This window comes from Callorhinus ursinus, unplaced genomic scaffold (genome assembly GCF_003265705.2).
Source record: "Callorhinus ursinus isolate GAN/ISIS: 27379988/994484 unplaced genomic scaffold, GSC_fseal_2.0 scaffold16, whole genome shotgun sequence".
NCBI lineage: Eukaryota > Metazoa > Chordata > Mammalia > Carnivora > Otariidae > Callorhinus > Callorhinus ursinus.
The window spans coordinates 17,338,470-17,359,009 of record NW_027397078.1 but is presented as its reverse complement, the minus strand read 5'-3'; the positions used below and the strand labels follow the sequence as shown (position 1 = coordinate 17,359,009).

At 41.0% G+C, this 20,540-nt stretch overlaps 1 protein-coding gene across 6 annotated transcripts in view; it reads right to left on the bottom strand.

Annotated features, from left to right (window-relative positions):
- Positions 1–20,540, bottom strand: part of DMD (dystrophin) — a 2,222,747-nt gene that overhangs the window by 118,068 nt on the left and 2,084,139 nt on the right. For all 6 annotated transcript variants that reach the window (XM_073901937.1, XM_025857655.2, XM_073901938.1 and 3 more), the window contains one exon: positions 16,768–16,829. In XM_073901937.1, coding sequence (XP_073758038.1) covers positions 16,768–16,829 — 62 coding nt within the window. The remainder of the gene's footprint in view (positions 1–16,767; positions 16,830–20,540) is intronic.

Sequence of the window (20,540 nt, the reverse complement as noted above, 5' to 3'; positions counted from 1 at the left end):
AGAGAGAGAGAGGGAGAGAGAGAGAGAGAGAGAGAGAACACAGCAGGGGGAGTGGGAGAGGGAGAAGCAGGCTTCCCGCGGAGCAGGGAGCCCGATGCGGGGGCTCGATCCCAGGACCTGGGATCATGACCTGAGCGGAAGGCAGGCACTTAACGACTGAGCCACCCAGGTGCCCCCAAAGACTCATTTCAAGGGGGACTTCGACACTACTCTTTGGGCTTAAGAGCTCCCACCTTGCTCCCAACTTGCACAGAGACCATGGATTTCTTTAACCGTAGCCAGTACTTGACATTCATATTAAATCTGGAAAACAAATTTTCCCAGAAGCAAACAAAGCCTAATTTTCCCCCTATGAAGAGTAGTTTCTAGACCTTGGGATCTTCTCAAGTTTTGATCCTTCCCTCTAAACCACCCTGACACAGAAAGTCCTGAATGTTCCAGAGTGGGTTGTGTTATAGAAGTCAGGAAGTGAGAATGTGAACATTCCTGTGAAAGACCAGTCCAAACCCTGAATTAAGAAGCCAGGTCCCAGACACTCCCTTGAATGTATCAACATATGAAAGAGTTCATCTTATTTTTCATGATAATCTTCATCTTTCCATTTGAGTAACTATTTTTTTTTGTTTGGTTTACAAAAATCCTGAGAACGAAGTAGCATTTATAAAGCTCTGAATGGTTGATTTAAGTCGCTAGTTGCTAATTTTAAACTTCTTAACCTTTTTTTGAAAGTAAACTCTGTGCCCAACATGGGGCTCGAACTTATCACCTCCAGATCAAGAGTCACATGCTCTACTCACTGAGCCAGCCAGGTGCCCCGAAACTTCATACTTCTTACATATACAAACTTCTGAGTGTTTGGCTCATAAAAATACTAACATAATTCTCCAGATAGCAAATATTCATCCACAATCTCTCTACCACACAAAGAAGCTTTAGCTTAATTATAAAAGATCATCACCTGGGATGTCTGGCTGACTCTTGATCTCAGGGGTCGTGAGTTCAAGCCCCACATTGGTCCTAGAGCTTACTTAAGGAAGAAAAAAAAAAGATCAGAGAACAGAACTATCGATATGTTAAAAAACCCAGCATATTTACATATATGTTTGCTTGTATATGCATAAAATACCTACAGACAGAAACAAACTATACTATCAACTGCCTCTTCAGAGTGAAATTGGGGGATTGTTATCAGGGCTGAGAGGGACAACTACTTTTCATACTCTCCTCTTGTACTATTTCAGTTTTTTAAATCATATGCATATATCACTTAAAAAAAAAAAGACGGAGTGCTCTATCTATCTTCTTTTCCACATTTTGCTGTGATGTCTTCCAAATTCTCGGTTTCATCCACTGTCTGTCGGGAGAATACCACCGTATCTTGGATGAAGAAGAAACCTTGATGGGTTCCGGCTATGACTTTGCAGTAAAACAACAGTAGTAATGGCTCTCACTCTTGGGGTGCTTAATACATTAGCAATAAACACACGCATTCTCTCACCTCATACCTCCATCTCCGACATTGTTATTCCCATCCCATCTTACAGACCAGGAAACCAAAGGCCTAAGGATTCAAATTCAAGTCTGTGGGACACTAAAGCCACTCTTCTTATTCATGACACAGTCTCCCAGCGTGCCAGTAAAAAGAAGGGCTCTCACCCTGCCCCCAACAGCTCGTATATAAAAGTGCAATGAAAATACAATCTTGTTTTTCTCACGGTGATAATTCTCAAACACTTCTTTTCTTCCCCTTTTCAAAGGCCTTCAAGGTATTTCCTCTTCAAAATGCCACTGTCACTTCCCAGGAACAAAGTTTAGCTCAAGGGCTAAACCATGGTTTAGGCATTTAAAGTACATTTAAATCCCAGCCAGGGGCGCCTGGGTGGCTCAGTCATTAAGTGTCTGCCTTCGGTTCAGGTCATGATCCCAGGGTCCTGGGATGGAGCCCCGCATCGGGCTCCCTGCTCCGCGGGAAGCCTGCTTCTCCTTCTCCCACTCCCCCTGCTTGTGTTCCCTCTCTTGCTGTGTCTCTCTGTCAAATAAATAAATAAAATCTTTAAAAAAAATAATAAATCCCAGCCATGCTACGTGAGCAAATTACCTATTTTCTCTGAGCCTCATCTGCACAATGGAGGCAGTAACATACTTCACAGGGCTTTTGAGAAGATTAATGAGAAATACATGCTTACGGTATGAAGTTCATACATTTATATGAGCCGCCCCAAATAAATTTTTGTAAAACGAGGAACTACATAAATAAATCTGTAAGTACACAAATCAACACAATTCAGACCTACTTCCCATTGCTCAAATCAATTTGCAATTTAATGGTATCGCCCTTCTCTGTGCCATCAAAGCTGAAAACCTAACCTATCCAATCTGTCACTACTCTCAGGCAATTCTACCTTGAGGAGAAAACTTCCTCCACTGCTATCTTAAGTCCCTCATCATAACTGCCACAAAGCAAAACAAAATAACTGCTCTCTCCCCTCTCTAAACATCCTTAATCCATCCCATCAAATTCTTATTCTTCAAGCACAACACAGACTTCATCATCTCTCTTTCCAAAAGATTCAGCAATGTCTTCCCATTGCCAATCAAATGAATTTCAATTTCTCATTCTCTAACTTAAGGCACTTAAGATGCCTTTAATTCAATAGCATTAAATCAGGTTTTTCTTCAAAAACTGGAGTAAATTCTCATAGAACAATGTCCCTACTGAACCTCAAACAAGCCAGTCTTTCTCTCAGTTATACCTTTGTTTACGCTGCTACACCATCTGAAAATATCCTAGCCTACATTTTAACTTACCTAAGTCTTATAAAGTCCCTTCCTTAGAACAATGGTTTTGTTCTACTCTCCAAATAGCCGTCCCCAAGTGATTCTAATCAATACTGCTGTCTACCTATATAAGATACCATACATTTGGCCTTGATATTATGTAAGTTAGTATAGTCTTATAGCATTTATTAATGTCAATTTTATTTCGTGAATGTCAATGTTATTCCCTAAAGAAGATAGCAAGGCAATTTGTGAAGCTGACATATGCTGTTGTTGAATCCCTGCACAAGTAACAAGATACTCTGCAATGTAAGCCGTGTGTGTGTGTGTGTGTGTGTGTGTGTGTGTGTGTGTGAGAAAGAGAGAGAGAGAGACTGTGTGTGTGTGAGAGAGCAAGGTTGAATCTAAACCTTTAGTCATTCCAACTTGAAACATTTAAATTCGCCTTAAAAAACAAAATGGGTGTATGTTGACATTAATAAACTATTACACATCAGCAACAAGAGATGACAAAATGGTTGTCATTTGAGATCCAAAGACAGAAAGGACTTAGAATAACTTCAGCAGTCCCCCACTAGCCACAAGTAGAGTTGGTGCCATGCCCTTCACTCTCACAGGCCAGGACTTTTTTTTTTTTTTTTTTAACTTTTTTTTTTTTTTTTTTTAAATTAATCTCCCAACACCCAACAGGGGCCTCAAACTACAACCTCGAGATCAAGAGTCACCTGCTCTTCTGACTGAGCCAGCTAGGCGCCCCTCCCTCATAGGCAAGGACCTCTATCCCATCGTAAGATCCACTGCATGCCCTGGTTCACACCAGCTTGGGAGAAGGACAGGGATCAGGCCTTCTGTTTCTCTGTATCCTATTACTCAAAGCAGGACCTGGGATATTCTAAGTATTCTATATTTATGGGGAAAAGAATGCCTTACAGAGGACTACAAAAGTAAACCGTCCAGACCTATGGTATGAATGAGCTTCCCTTACTCAAGAAGCAGGAAGCCGCCTCCCTCCTCTACCCATAACCGATTAGCCCTTTCTTTAGAGAACCACTGGAGTTCAGGGCTCTGCATCTATTTAAAAATGCGAAGAAACTGGAGTTGGCATAGAGAATAAGAAAAATCTAACATAATGGGTGGATAACAGGTCCACTGAGGATGGATGAAGGGATAAGGCTGGTTTAGGTTGAAGAAGAGAAAGCTGAGGCATAATTCAAAAACTGTACTGATGTAATCAGGAGTCTCTCATCACCAAGAGTCCCTCAACAGAATGAAAAAAAGCTTGCTTTACAACAGGAAAGTTTGGAAGAGTTTTGTTTGCCTAAATGGCTTTTGCTTTTACATTATTCTCAAGAGGAAAACTGCTCAGTAAACATTTAAAAGAAAATGTTCATGATCACTAGTAATCAAAGATATGCAAATAATAACAATAAGATGGTTTTATGTGCTCTATTACAATAACCAAAGTAAAAGTCATGCTCCACACTGGCAAAGACACAGGCAGGTGGGTGCTTTCCTGTATTAAGAGCGTAAATCAGACACCCTTTGAGAGAGCTTCAGGCAAAACATACCAAGAAACCTAAAAACCCAAGTACCCTTTGACTCTGTGATTACACTGCTGTGAATCGAATACGTATAGGCTTTATGCACAGAGATGTTCCTCACAGACTGACTTAGAGGAGTGAAAAAAATTGGAAACAACTGTGGAAAAAATTATTAGCTCTGCACTCTTTAATTGCATCTTGGTCAGAAAATGCCTCTGAAGCAAGAGGCTACAAGCCTTAATTGACAGTGTAGAAAGAACCTTGAGCAGAACGTGGTAATTGTAGCCACAAATGGTTTCAGATGATTAAAGTGTTGTGCTCTTCATTCTCTATCCAGATTGGTAAGTTAAAGGTAAGTGATTTTTTACGTATCAGTTATTATAAAAATTAAAACTTACAGAAACTCATCATAAAATTGAGTTCCTGTCTCAACTTATCTGCTAAGAGGGCAAAGATTTTCCTGCAATACTGAAAATTTCCGAGGACAGTTGCCGTGTCACCTTGAGACCATAAATATTTGGTACAAGAAATGTAATCCGTTAAAGTATTTGCAGTAGAAAAGTGTTCATTTACATTTATAAACTAGATTTATCAGTGGATAAACTTTACTCATCAGCCTTCTGCTTAGTGTCTGCCTATTCTGGACCACATTGACTTTATTCTTTAACATGTCTAAGACATAAGTAGCTTGTTGGACCGAAGGCATCACAACACTTGACTGGGCTTTCTTCTTAGAAGCCTGCTGGTAGTAAGTCTCCAACATCTTCAAGATTTTCATAAATTCGACATGAATGTGAGTTTCCTTTATCACAAACTAATTCCCGAAAAATGGGAATTTTGAAGAAAGCGCAACGTGGTAAAAATAACATCCCTGAAGAATTGCGAAGAGAAAACTTACGATATTTGGTAAAGAAACATTACAAACGTAATATTAGCTCAAACAACCATATAAAAAATGCACAGAAAAAAGGATTAGAAGCAATTTTCTAAAATGTCAATGGTGGTTATTTCTGAGTGCTGAGATTTGAGGTGTTTTTTTATTTTCTTTTCACACTTAAACTTCATCTTCCAAAACTTCTGGCATGTACATACATGTCTTAATGTTCCAAAAAGGAGATATAAAAAAATTTCTAGACCTTCAATAGCCTTGTTTTCCTCAATATTCTTACCCTGTTATTCTCAACTTTAGGATTCACAATGCTTGGCACTCTCTTAAATGTTTATTCAGTCAAGGAACCCATGAATAAATGAGACTACCAGCACATCAAATTGTATTCCCCGGTTCCTTTCCTGGTTATTTAAATTCTAGATCCACAGTGACACTTTCTTCCAAGGGTCTTACCGCCATGATTATCAACTGGTTATTCCCTTTTGTCCTACAAGGACAAAAATGAATTCCAGAAGAGCAGTTCACCTGGTTTTGCTAAGGTATCAAATTGCCAATAAAATTGATAACTTAATTGATATTCTATATTTTTATTACTCTGAGGCTTTATCTTCTACTTTCTGGGAAAAACTCTTTCTCTGCAGAGAGTTTCGTCCTGCCAGTTTAATAACGTGCTTTAGCAAAACACCATCTCTATCTTTCTGTCTTCTTGAGTTACGGTATTTGTCTCCTTCCCCACGAAAATCACTCTGCCTTGCTCAACTGTTTCATTCAGTGAACGTTTATTGATTCAGAGGCTATTGTGTACCAGGCACGGGGTGACAAAGATGAGGAAGACAGGTCCAGCTTTAAAGAAATTTGAGTTTGCCTTGAGAGACTGCAGCATAAACCATCATCAACAATTCAAGTACGATGAGCAAATGCACGGAAGCTTATTGTCAGTGTTTGGACTTCGGTGTGGCTACTTCTTTTTCTTGCCATCTCCTCTTTCATTGTTTTTACGTCCATTTCCTTTGAAGCCAGTGTGCCCTTCTGGTGCCTACAGTTCCTTCAGAATCACCAAGTCCTCTGAAAGCTTTTAAGGCTTTGGTTCTTTCTCAGCCCCGCAGAGTGGCAGAGATGGGAGGCTGCGTCTCTAGCCACAAGGTCTCCTGTACTGGAGTCATTCGTGTGTTGGACCTCAAATCCAGTCTCTGACCTTTCCCTGCTCTGCTCTTTAAGACAAAGAATGGCATTTTCCTGCTCCCTTACCAACGGGCTTCCTGAGAAGTCTGGCCAACTGTGAGGTACTGGCAGAAGACCAGAGGGCAGGAGGAGAGGAGAGGTTGGGTCATTTCTCCCTTTCTCTGCCTTCAGCAAAAGCTCTGGCAGTGGCTGTGTCTCCTTCCAGGCTCGAGTTCCCTCTCATCAGCCCCTCGCTCAGGGGTTTCCAACTGGCCACTGGTTCAAGCTCCAGCCCCAAAGAGCCTTGGCTTCTGGGGCTCTGGTGATACCACCTCTTGCCACTGCCCTCCAGCCCCGGTAGAGCAGAAGCTCCTTGCTGGCTGTCTTCTTCGCTTTTCCATCACTGGGTAACCAATTAACCACATGAAATACCCTCTGCTTGAAATAACGAGCGTGGTTTCTATTTTCTGGCTAGACCCAGATTGATACATCATCCAAATAAAAAATCTAAGCATTGAAATCCTCAACATGGCATATAAAACTTTTTATGGTGTCATCCCTCCTTACCCCTGTAGCCACTCCCTTGCCCCCCCCACCATTAACAGTGCCACCACCATTTGTCATGCATTTACTACACGTCAGGCATCTTTCCTAGCGTGTCACATTATTTTAAAGGCTTTCTCCTTCCTTATGAATTATTGGGCATGTGTCTCTACCAGTGCGGTTTTACGACACGTATCTGCTTCTGTAGTTTAAACTTTGAAGGTCTTCAAGACATAGGGAGGAAGAGAGCTAAAAAGTCACACACATATATGTTATCAGGGGTCATTTGCATTTCTGGTTGAAGGTTATGGTGTATACTGTTTTCTATTATAAAAGGTGTAATTATTTTAGAAGTGGGAGGAAGATAAAGAAAACACTAGAAAATGTGCCATTCTCATTTGCACTTCAAATTAAAGTAAGTTTATACTTGCTGAAGCTGGGATACACTGTGATCAGGTGAACCTCCGTACCTTGGTTAAGAGGTAAACAGCTTTAGAAAAATTAAGTGGCTCCTTGAGTGTCAGGCTTGAAAACCTAAACCTGGGGGCCCCTCGCTATCTGAACTCAAGAACCCAAGAGATTTTGCTGTTTCTTGGGGTTTTGTTTTAAAGATTTTTTTAAAAGTCATCTCTACACTCAATGTGGGGCTCGAACTCACAACCCCCAGATCAAGACTCACATGTTCCACCCACTGAGCCAGCCAGGTGCCCTGAGATTTTGTTTTTTCAATTAATTTTTTTTTTGGTAATCTCTACACCCAACGTGGGGCTCGGACTCACAACCCCAAGATCAAGAGTCACGTGCTCTACCAACTGAGCCACCCAGGCGCCCCAGGAATCCCAAGAGATTTCGGATAAGAAGGGACACGGAATATGAAAATAACACTGAGAATAACAAACTGTGAATCAACATAATTATCATCATTAATAGCAATTATAATTCCTTGAGCATTTACTATGTCAGACATCTTGTCATTTTACATACATTATCTCAAAGCCTCACAACACTCGCCAAGGAAAGTATCATCCTCACTACTTAATCAATCAGGAAGTTGTGTTTCAAAATTGTGACTGCCTTTGTCTTCAACCACAGAGAACTGGTAGCAGAGGTAGAATTCAAATCCATGTCTCACCCGTCTCAAAGTCAACGAACTCTGCAGCTATATCACATTACCGCCCAACCTGAACTCAGAAAATGATGACAGTATAGTCACACTATAATCAATCAGTTCCCCCATGGAATTCATCATGTAACGTAAAGAGCACACATACCACATTTTCTCTTCTGGATAAAAACTTGTATTTGAAAAATATCACATTCTACACAATGTATTTAATGATATGGGTGGCGGAGGCATTAAACTAGGCAGCAGGAGCCCTGCTCCTGAACACGCAAAACCTTTCCTATAACAGGGTGATTTTATTACTTCAGCCTCCAAAATAACTGCTAAGAAGGTCTATGAAATGGGAAAGAAGATATATCCCTCCTCTGCTTGAATTTGACTCAGGCAGCAAACTATACAATCCCATAAATACAAATTTTTAGGTGTTCTTGTTTGGCGTCTGTTAGTTAGTGCCCCCCACCACCCCCCCCGCACACACACACCCAAGGTCACTCGATTTGACATTGATACTTTCAAAACTTAAGTACTCTAGAACAGTGCTGCGCAAATTCTGGTTCTTCACAGATATGGAAGCTGGGTACGTTAAGCAACTTTTGGAGCAAACTGACATTGCCGCGACGTCCAAATGTGCGATCCATGGGTGCATCTCACGGAACAGAGCACAGAGCAGGTTGAGCACTGCAGAGCCTGCGCAGGTGAGTTACGTACAGTGGGAGCACAAACTTGTCAGGGTCAGCACGATCACCTACAAGTCTGTGATGTACTGTTTGTTTAAAAAAAAAAAAACAACAAACAAAACAACTGCCCTTCACCGGTTTGAGAAGCACTGCTCTAAGACGGACAGCCTCTTTAGAGAACAAGAAAGCAAAATATAAAACTAATCGCCTTCCCATCAAAATGGACACTTGATAAAGAATACGTACATAAATAAACATATGTGCGCAACACACGCGCATGCTTGCACATACACGCACTCGCATATAACGTATGTCCCAGTTACATAAGCCTCAATTTATGAGGGGGCACGAGGCCTTCCCTGGAGTTATGCAAGGGATCAAGACGGTGGAGTGGCAAATTCTGAAACATTCTCACAGAATCTCACCAATTCATAAATAAGCTAATGATTCATCCACTATGTCATAAGACAGGCTTTCAGAATATTTTTAGGTCATTTTATTACTACCATACACAAAGTACAGACTTTAAAAACTCACTATCTATTTTATGTGAGTGTTCTGACTGTTCCGAATCTCTTTCCAGCAGAATTGCAGCTCCCAAGAGACGTACAGAGGTAATCAGACGTGTGCGCTTAAAAAAGAAATATTGGAAGTGTCTGAATAAGAGCAGACACGTTTTTAGATGCCTTTACTTCGTGTGCAAAAATCGTCTTCTGCAGACCCAGCTACATAAAATTGTACACATCCAGCACTTTTCTCAGAGCTGCAGGTGTAACCTTAATGCTCCTCTTATTTAGATCAACTAAACTACAATTTGGCAGCTCTTTTAAATTGTAAACCAGTCTGAGAGAGTATCTTTTTGAGTTTCCTTCTGAAATCAGCTTCGGAAGATGCAGATCGGAAGTACCTATTTATTTATGTTCTTCGATTAGAAGCTTTAAATCAAGTTATTTGAACAAGAAAAAATATTATAAAAGAATATTCCATTAAAGTGCCATAAATTTTGATTTGAAAATTACATTTCCATTTTCCAAATGGGGAAAATCAATCGATTGTAACCGATGTTAACAGAACAGAGATTATTTCTCTTTTTTTTTTTACAAGCAGGCTAGTAGAAGTAAAGGAAGAACATTTATAACAGCCTTAATGTCTTCTATTTTGCAAATCTGAGTAAATCTCCACTGCTAACTTTGTCAGCTAGGGAATAAAGAACATCACTTGAGATTCCATAGCTTAATTATGCTGATAAAGCAGTTTTATAAATCAAGCTAGGAGTAATGGATATTCCTTTGAGAACTGCAAACCAGGAGCCATAAAATGTGTGCTCTGGACTTGGTTCCTTATCTTCTACCCATATGTCAGTATGAGTAAGTCAAAGCAGGTCTTGTGCCTCAGCCTGCCCAGGTCCAAACAGAAAGAAACAAACAGCTGCCCCATCCACTGATGTGGTAGCATTATTTTCCAAATCAAAAACGGGAAGTATCCTCAAGGGGATGGCAGGACACTGAAATTAATACAAAATTCAGGTCATGCACCAGCTATAGACCAAATTTACAGCCGTGTAAGGATTAGATACAGTTACTTCTGAAAACTTTGCACAGTGTAAAGTGCTACGCAAATGAAAGTACAATTATTATTAACATGATTTTCCTGCTATTCCCATCTTCCAGGCTGGTGGCGACCAAGAGAAATTGGAGAGATGGGCATCACCTTCATGAGACCAAGTCATACTCTGGCCAGGAGTTAAATTAAAACCAGACATTTAGAGATGGAAGATTCACTGCTCAACCTGCTAAATCAGAAATCTAAGACCAAGAAAAAGCAAAAGATTAAGCCAAGGTCACACCCAAGCCGGAATCTGCATTTAGATATTATTTCCAGTTCACAGCATTATGGGAGGAGAAAATCAAAAGACAGAAGGTTTTAATACTTACGGACCTGGAGATAAGAGACAAAGAAAAGCATATGCTGACTATTGAGTAGTCGAGAACGGTTTACATAATACGCTGAGAAAAGCATTAGGACAAACTCCCGATGCAAAAGGAATTCAGTCATTCAGAATCCCACAGCTCCTAACGTTCGAGCATCCTCTGGAGGGAACTCTTAGTGGAATGTAGAAAGCCTATCAACAGAGAGCGAGAGCTTGCAAACCTCAATGATAATCCCTCCTCTTGGACCAACTGAGGAAAGAGGTACAGGATTTCTATGGAGGGTTCCTAACTCTATCTGGCCAGCTGTGCTCATTTATTAATAACGCTATTCGTGTATCTTGAAGAAGCTCTTAGCCTCTTAACACTGGGACTTAACTAGTCCTCTTGACTTGTACTACTGAAGAATCCCACCAGCCTCAGACTCCTCGGACCCCAAAAGGAAGCCCTCATTTTAACATCGTAAAGCTCTTCTCAGGCAACAGATGCCAGGCTAAGGGCCACGTGTTGTTGGACTGTCTGCAAATCACAAGAGTTTTTAGGACCACTTTCCCTAAGATTTCCTAAAACGTTCATACATCCATTTTTTCAAAACTGACAGCTTTCATATGGTTTGGATGGGCATCATGCTGGAGAGTGGGTTGCAAAACTTGGGCAACAGGTTAAGAGGGACGAGATCCTTCTAAAAAATGCTAGAACTGCAGGAAAGGAGGAGAACCAATCCTCCTCGCAAAAACCCTGGTGGTTAAAGGAGCTTCGACGCAGAAGAAAGGAAACTGGGATGAGACATCAGATCGTACGGGGCATCTGGATTTGAGCAAATGGTTTGAAATACTCAGTTCACCTCCTCAAGCTTCACGATTCATTCTCATTTCATATTATCTTATTTTTACCCATACGGAGCTTGCAAGGGAACCATGGAGAGGCCTACAGGATTTTCTTGTATTTATAATTAAGAGATCCCCAGGAAGATAGACTAATACTTTCTTAGAGAATTTTTGAGCCATACGTATTGTGCGGGTGGGGGCTTTAAAAAAAATATTTACTTAAAACATTTTAGCCATGAACTTAAGAACCCCAGACATAAATCGTGAGAAAAATGACAGGCTTTTTATCATTTAATGACACTTCACAAAAAATCAGTCTTATATTAATATTTCAAAATAAATTCCGGAGCACATCACTATCTAACAGCTACTGATTTTGTAAATGCCTTTTGGAGCCTTAAAGAGTTATAGCTTTTGAATTGCCAAGATAACCTAATGCAACAACAATCTTTCCATTACGTTTGTAAAGACGCTGAAGGAAACCTGAAATTCACCTCACGTATCGGCCATATTACTGCTTCTAAGAAATGATGAAGAACATGCCTTTTGAACAACAAATGGATGGCCCAGCGGGTCTTGGGGGAAATATCTCAAGAGCATCTGTACTTGGTAATAGCTTGCCTCACTCTGCCTGTAAGACACGGATGGGTGGCAGGATCTTCTCCCTGTTGTTTGTTTTCTAGAATGCGCAGTTTTAAAAATAGGAATGATTCAACTTTCAGAAATACATTTGTCTGCAGAGTCAGCCTAAGGTGCTTCTTGAAAAATTATGATCACAGCAAGTTCTGGAAACAACCTGCTCTACTTCAGCCCAAAGTAAGAGAAAAATAAACAAAATTTGTAGACACTTTGGTCTCACACCCTCATTATAAAGATAAGAATATTAAGGCCCACATAAAAATAGATACAGGAAACTTCGGTTTTTGATATACCCCTCACGCCCCACACTGGGGGCAGTCAGAGAAAAATGCTGAAAGAAAACAGTTTTCCGGTTGTTCTTATTGATTTCCTCCTTGTGAAAACAAGACCACGTTTTTGCCAAACTGTTAATGGTTGCATAAATTTTCTGGGGACCTTCCAAACCTCAAATTCCTAATGACTGTCAGGTCATCACTGTGAACATTTACATTATTTCTTTATTATGCCCTGTTGTGTATTGGTGTGGAAGTCTGACATGTTTTGCCCTCAGAACTTAGAATTTTTCGAGCAGGTACACAGCCTAAAACGTAAGGAGAAAACACAAATACTTTTAACATTTGATGAGAGCTCACTCCAGAAAGCTGTTTTGGAGCTGTTAAGAATAATTTGGAATTAAATCTCTTTTTTTATTTCTTAAACAAAAATTTAGTTATGTCTTCTCTACCATTAAAAATCTTTAGGTCTGCTTTTTTTGTGGAAGGACATATTTAGAAACTAAAACACATGAGGCGATCGCCTGGTGTTAAAAGTTACCTGACAAAGTCAATGGAGTTGGGGTACTTAAACATCAATCCTATGCATGTATGTGTGATGTGTGGGGGAGGTATGTGTGTGACTATCGTTACTTTTCTGTCACGGGTTCTCACTGGTGAATTGGTTACAGCTGTAGGGGACACTACGGAGTGGAGTAATGATGAAGAAACATTCTATGGTAAACACCTAATTTTAAATAATATCCATTCATCGTAGAAAAATCACAAAGAATGAAGAAACTTACCTATCATTCTATTAACTAGAGAATGCAAATATAACATGTGAAGTAACATCCTAGCTTTCCATCAGTGGGTGCTCAAATGCTACTTTTTCAGTCCATCCAAAATGCTTTTGGTTTCCAACAGTATGCTGTCCAGACCACAGGGGAGGGTGCCCGGAGAACACCTGAATGCTCTGGGGACAAGGGGCATTAACAAACGTGTGTTGAACAGGCTGGCTGGGGATTTGGGCCAATTCGAGAATGGAAGTCTTCTCGGAAGTGGGCATACTTAGGAATGTGTCATATTTCCTGCATATTGTGAACCACTGTAGCTTCAATGGGGAGTGGCAGAAGCAGAGGGAGAAGCAGGCTTCCCACTGAGCAAGGAGCCCAATGAGGGGCTCGATCCCAGGGCCCCAGGATCATGACCTGAGCCAAAGGCAGACAGACGCTTACCCACTGAGCCACACAGGCCCCCCAGTGAGGGACCTACTTCAGATCTATATTGTCTAAAACACTGAACACACCCAATCACACACCAGTTTTGCTTTCATGATACCTTTCATGAACTGAGTGCAGATGATTACTTCCAACCATTTATTCTAGAGCTCAAAGTAGAAACTTGGACCTAAAGGGCTATCTTGTGAGTAAAAAATGTAAGCCAATATACAAAAATTAAAAAGAAATAAAAGGTTTCTTTTCAGTATGTTACGCTTGTTATTTCAACTTGGAAACATTGTAAGGGGTGTGAGGGCACGAATAATACTTAGTCTTGTAGGTCATCTCAGGGATATAGACGTGTAACAAACAAACCCAACCATATGTAACAAACAAACTCAACCATGTGTAACAAACTCAACCATTCCACAGTGCCAGGCAAAACTGAAAGGAAGAGGGCCTGCCGCCTAGGAACCTACCATACCATCTGTAGAAATGCAATGGCTTGTTCCAGAAATACTATTCAAGTCACTCTCTATCCACAGGTGAAACTGTCAACTCATTTGTAGCAGGTGCACAGTAACCTATGTGGGCATGCTCTACTGAGTTAATAAAATCAATGAGATGAGTGAAAATGCTAATAGAGGACCCTGAGCAAATCCCCGTGTAGCCCCAGAGAGCTGTGTAGCCCCGATAAATGGTTTCTCTGCACCTGACTTCACTGCCCTGTGAAATATGGATGTTGAGATCTTCCACAGTGCACAATGGCTGTGGACATGTTCAATGCACAGCACACACAGTGGGCTCTCAAATAAATGGAAGATGTTATCGGATGAGTCCCCATTTGGATAAAAGTTAGCCTAAGCAACATCTGATTGTAACAAAAAGCACTGGCAATTTTAGTCCTGAAAGCCATAGGACAAATTTCAACACCAGTTCATTTCTAAGATGATTGTTACCGGGAAAGCTAAGAGCAGAGGTTCAAAGGAGGTTGGAACTGACCATTTATGTAAGATGGCTGCATTTCATGATACATAAATTAGATCAATAAAGTTGATTTCATCAAAGAAAAAGTTTGTAATAAATGAGCTCTAAATTCCCCTGCAGCTGTAGAATTCTATTATCTCCCAAAGTCAGGTGATCTGCCCAAGGTCAGAAATCATGCCAGATTACCAGCTTTGAATTTACCACATTTGAATTATTGCAAAAACTTCAGAAATGATGATAAAAGGTGTATTTAATTCCTACTGAAGGTACAAACATCTACTCATTGATAGTTCATAATTAGCTTTTTATCAACCACGTTTGTGGTTTCTCATTACAGAGCAATTAAAAGTAAGCCAGTAGAGAATACAATGTAATGAAACGGAAATATGGCCACGGTACATTACCTTTAGGTGAAAAAAAGCTGATCATAAAACAGAACCATCCAACTTTTGTAAAAATGTATATAGAGAAAAATTTTTGTGAAGCTACCTACGAGATTATTAAGTATTAGTTAACTCTAAGAGGTGGGTTACAAAGGATTTGTCTTTTCTTCTTTTTTGTTCATTAGCTTGCCTATATTTTCAAACTTCCAAAAATTTGAATTATTAATTCTATAATAAAGATTTTTAAGTAAAAGTAAGTTCAAATATTACAACTACAAGTCACTCTGATTAGAGGTAAAACATTACAAGTGGGCTGAACCAGTGTAAACCCGAGGTTATCATCAGGAGGTCCACCGACAAGTTCAAATTAGCTCTTGAGCGACAGATTTCTCATTTCTCTTGGAAAATCACAAGTCCTGAGAGCACAGGGTTAAGACGGCCTGCTTGCCCAGCAAAGCCGCTGCCTACTTCAGATGAGGCCTCCATTCTCTCATTTGCCAAAAGATAAGCATTTAAGTTTTCCACCTGTGGTCTAAACAGTACAGCACTGTATGCCAGAAACATTTTGTAAGGGCTGAAAATGTAGCACTTAAAGATGAGCTGATCCCAATTTTCTTGAAATTTTTTAAAAAGCGTACCTATGTGCAATGCATACACACGCACACGCACACCACACATACATACATGCTGCTAGACTAAAATGATATAGTATTAATTGAAATGTACTGGATATCTCTGGTCAGTAGAATGGCAAGTGAAGTCTTTTGGTTTTCATGCTTTTTATTTGTATTTTTTGGATTTTCTAGGAGAAACTAATTTCCCATATATTAGAAGAAGTCTGGGAAAACAATTTTTTGACTAATGTCTCCTACCCCATGTCCGTCTAATTTCAATTAGTTAACCAGTGAGAACCTATGACAGCAAGTCAGCTAAATAGCTACACACACACACGCACGCACGCACACACATGCACTCACACATGTACAAAACTCGTCTGATCACCCTGATTCCCATGGGCACCATCACGTAGCTTTAAACCCAAAGCACTTTAGTCTGTAAATATGTCCATTCACAAAGAAGCAGACTTAAAAAATTGTTTTAGTAGAGAAGATGTATTTTTTAATTAAAAAAACAACAACAACTAGTTACTATGTAAGATAATTCATTTCAGATTACTCTCCAAAGATCTAAAACGGTACAGAGTGGACTTCCATGAAGCATTAGAAGGATTGATGTTTTCTTCTTATTTGGAGGCTGTGTGTCTGTTCAAATAATTCCCAGTTATGAGGGGGAAGAAAACTATCAGGCTCTCACACAAACACAAAACAAGACATAGTAGAGAAATCATTTAAATGTTCACGCTGACGACCTGACAGGCTTGAGAATTACAAGCACTGGAAAGACTGCAGAAAATTCCTACCACAATATTCGTGGTTTGGCAAAAGCGCTGTCTTGAGTTCACAGGGAAGAAATCAATAAGAACAACTTAAAACAGTTTTCTTTCTTGGTGGGAAAAACAATTGCCATAAATTGCAAGTATTTTTTTCTTTCCATCCTTTTACGCAGCAAACTACAAAGACCTTTTGGCCCTCTCAGATATATTGAATTTTCAGGAATCCATGACATTGTAAAACTTATTTTTAAAGAACCTCTGTGAAAAAGAAAGCTGTCAATTTTGGGTTTTGAAAGGTGTCATTTTCACCTTTTAAACAATCTAGTGATAACCAGGTTCAGACAACCAACAACGTGCACGCTACAAACTACTTTATCCTGCGAGTCACCTGTCATTTAACCTGGAGCAAAGGTGGCCATGTCCTTACCTAAAGACTGGTAGAGCTCTGTCATTTTGGGATGATCCCAGCAAGTTGTTTGGGTCTCATGGCTATAAGAGAAAATACAAAGAGAGACTTTAGAATTTATAATGGGTAGTAAAGAAAAGGAGGAAAGAAAAGTATGGTTTGCTTCTATTTCATTCAGCATCGTTACTTCACAGGACTTCGTCACACAGTCGAGAATGTTTCTTACAAGCAGAGAGGCTGCTACCTTCGCCCTCAAAGGGAAAAGCAACATGAACATGCTTTGGGAACCAGAATTTCTTTTTGGTGCCCCACAAGTTGGTTGTCCTTCTGTTGTTATAAGATGACTTGGTTATGTAATCAATAATCAAAAACCAGAATTTCTTCACCTGTCCAATGTGGACCATTCAGAAAGGACACTGACAAGAGTTACACTCAACCCTGTCAAAGAGACACAGGACATCGGTTCAAAAGACAAATCACCTCACTTCTCAGTGGCTTTCACAACCCCTGACATTTTCCCATTACTCCGTCTTCCCCATATCCAGGTCTCATACCCACGATGACTGCATTTCACTTCGGCTTAAGGTCTACCCAGTGCCCGACCAATGTATCCTACCTTCCCTCTCCCCGTGACTTCCTTCTCAAGTGCCTTTTTTTTTTTTTTTTTGACTCAGTCCTCCACACACCACTCCACCTTTTCCTATATTTACTTGGGCCTGAATGAAGCATTCACAGTTCTCTCCCATTTCTTGAAGTTCAGCTAAGTGTGGTTGCCAGCTATCAGCTCCCGCTACAAAAAGAACAAAACACCTTTGTTCCTAATTCAGTTGCATGAATAAATCCGGGAGAGATAACCACATATACTTTTCCTTACTTTGGCCCATCTACATAAATCCCCGTAGCATCGTATTTCCAGTTTTCGGGGATTACATGACGGGCTTTGATAGGGTAAAATGCAGCCCTGAACATAGGTATTTCAGGAGTCATACGCACAGCCTGTTCATGATCTTCAGGGGAAGGGTGGGGCTGCAGAGAAGAGAAATGGCTTACACGTGGACACTTCAAGGCGAGCACCAAGTACAGAGGGCTCGCATGGAAAGAGGAGTTTGAGGAGGGCAAATGTCAAGCGACCTCGGCACCGATTTTCAACCTGAGGCCTCCACACTGCTCTGTGCCCTACTAACTGCACCATCGGGGGCAGGCCTGCGCACTTGGGAGAGTTAAGGGATTAGGTGACCAGCACATTCTGGTGCTCAATACATGGCTGCTTTTGTTATTATGTGGCCCCCAAATTAACGCCCACTAAAAGTGAGCTTTTTACTAGTTGCTGACACTATAGATGAGGATCCATCCACCTGCTGTAAACCGGCCAAGCCTAAGACCCTTTGTAGAGAACAAAAAACACTCCATGTGAATTACCTCTGTTTAAAAAAAAAAAAAAAAGAAGTTAAAAGGAGAAATACTTATTGTGGTTTGTGAAATACGGTAATAAATGTCACCAAGCATGTGGAAATTCCCCAAACTGTACCCCTTCCAAGATCATCCCCTCTGATATTTACCATCCAGGGATGGAAAAGGGATGGAACAGGGAAGACTCCGGTAAGAAAGTTACAAGACAATGTTCACTTGCCAGGGGCCATTTCAGTCTCTCCAGGACACGTTCATTTCTGGTGTACTCTTCCACAGACACAATTCACATGTGAGGAGCACAACAGGGCTTCTCAGCCGAGGGAATGTACCAGAGTGAAGTCCAAGTCTTAAAGGGCAAGGAGAGCAGAAGACGCACACATGCAGTCCGTGCTTTTGGGGGTTTTAGGGAGCCCCACAACCAAGCTGGTTTCTGATCTGGAGAAGAGGTGGGCGGAACTGGTACTTTATATGCACAGCACAAGGAGGCTGCAGCTTGCAGCTTCACGGAAAAAGTGTTGCTTGTTCTTGGGTGTTTTTTAGCTCGGAAAGTGCCCAGCAAGGAAAGACCACCCTGCATTTCTGTCTCTGTCATTTCCCAAGGCCACGTGTATGGGAACGCCAGGGAGAGAGGGAGGAAGGGAGAAGAGGGGAAAAGCACGAGTGTCCACACATATGGGCCCTTAATACACACAATGCATGATAATAAAGTCCCATCCCTACGAAGTGTGGGAGGACTGTAGCATCCTCAATAGATGGGCAGAGAAATGTCTGTCTGCGCTGATCAACCTGGCCCGACAGAAGCACAGACAAGCGCTCCGAAAAGAAAAGGCAGCATCTGTAATGGACTTCAAACGGGAGAACACGGTGACTCATACCAAATGCAATTCCCAAAGAAAAGAGACACTCACTCGCATACGAGGCGCAGGAGAGTCCCACATGGAGTGAATGCAAGCTTCACGTAAGCTGCCTCTCTCCAAAACAAACCTCGTGACTGCTGATCTACAGCCATGTCTACCTTTCTAAGGAATTTATTCCAGTGGGTCAAAACTGTGAGAAGGATTTTCAAAAATCTGTGTTCACCCACTTCACGGGTCATTAGATAGAGGCCTTTCCAGGTGCTCATTTTCCCACTTACCTGTGATGCTGGGTCGGGGGGGGGGGGGCACCTTGAAAAACCTAAAAAAAGGAACCCAAACAAAATCCAAAAGCCCATCGTCTTTTACCTCCTTGCCCTCCAACATGCAAGCCTTTTCTTTGCAAGCAATGCCAAGTAACTAGAAAACAGATTTGCATTTCGTCTTTACAGTCTTAGTTTCACTTCAGCTGCAACCCAGAGCCAAGCAAGAAAAGTGAACACAAGTGGAAAGAAGAAAAGAATAAAGGGTGTGACTAATCCTCACAAATAGAAAAATAATCTCCTCATCATTTAATGCTAAGAACGATTGACAAGCCGGCTCCAGTGACTTCCGATTCTTTGGTAACTCTAAGATGAACCAAATGTTCGCTTCACTGGATGTGGGTGTTTTCAGCGCGTGGTGAATTCGCAGCCCTCGTGGGACATACTGAACCCCCAGAAGAGAAAGAAAAGATGAAATACGGACAGTAAAGCCACAGTAGGCACAAACCTGCGAGACTCCTATCTACATCCTGCCTTACAGGACAAGCCCATTTTTGGCTGGTGAGCAACAGAGATTTTACAGCTGTATTTATTACTCTGTGTCTAGCTTCAAAAACAGTAGAGAATTCTCGGTAACTCCAGGAGAAGCAGCTCGGGTCTACCTGGAATCTACAGAAAACACAGAAAGAGATGCTGTGCCGGGGAACCCATGGTGGGAGCACAGGTGGCGCCGTTCTTGCTAAGTGTCTCTTTTTTTGTATTTCACTTTGCACATAGGAAACGTGCTCTCCACATACCGTGCCCAACCAAAAAGGAAACTCTGAAACCTGTTCACAAGTCAGTGGGTACATCTTTGGTCAGTCCCCTGAGAATAATGATGTTTCGACGTAGATCAAAATTCTCCATGACTATTAACACAGAGAAGAGAGCTTCATAAATAATCCTTAAGACGCTCTTTAAAGCTTTCAAACATGTTATTGATTTGGGCCCTGCTGTTCCAAAGCCTACTATCAGATATGCCTCTCCGAACAGCCTTCAAATTCTGACTTCCCTCCTTTTAAAATGTGTACAAACTACAATAATTTCTCTTTTCCCTTTTATTTGGGGCCGTGAGAGGAACCTGATGCAAATTAAAATACCAAATCACTGGATGTGACAAAAGACTCCGGCAACACCCACTTGTCAATAAGAAATTAAAGCATTACTCTACTGAGCACAGGGCTGACCTAATTTCCTACCATACAATTTAAATTTTCTCTCACCTTCT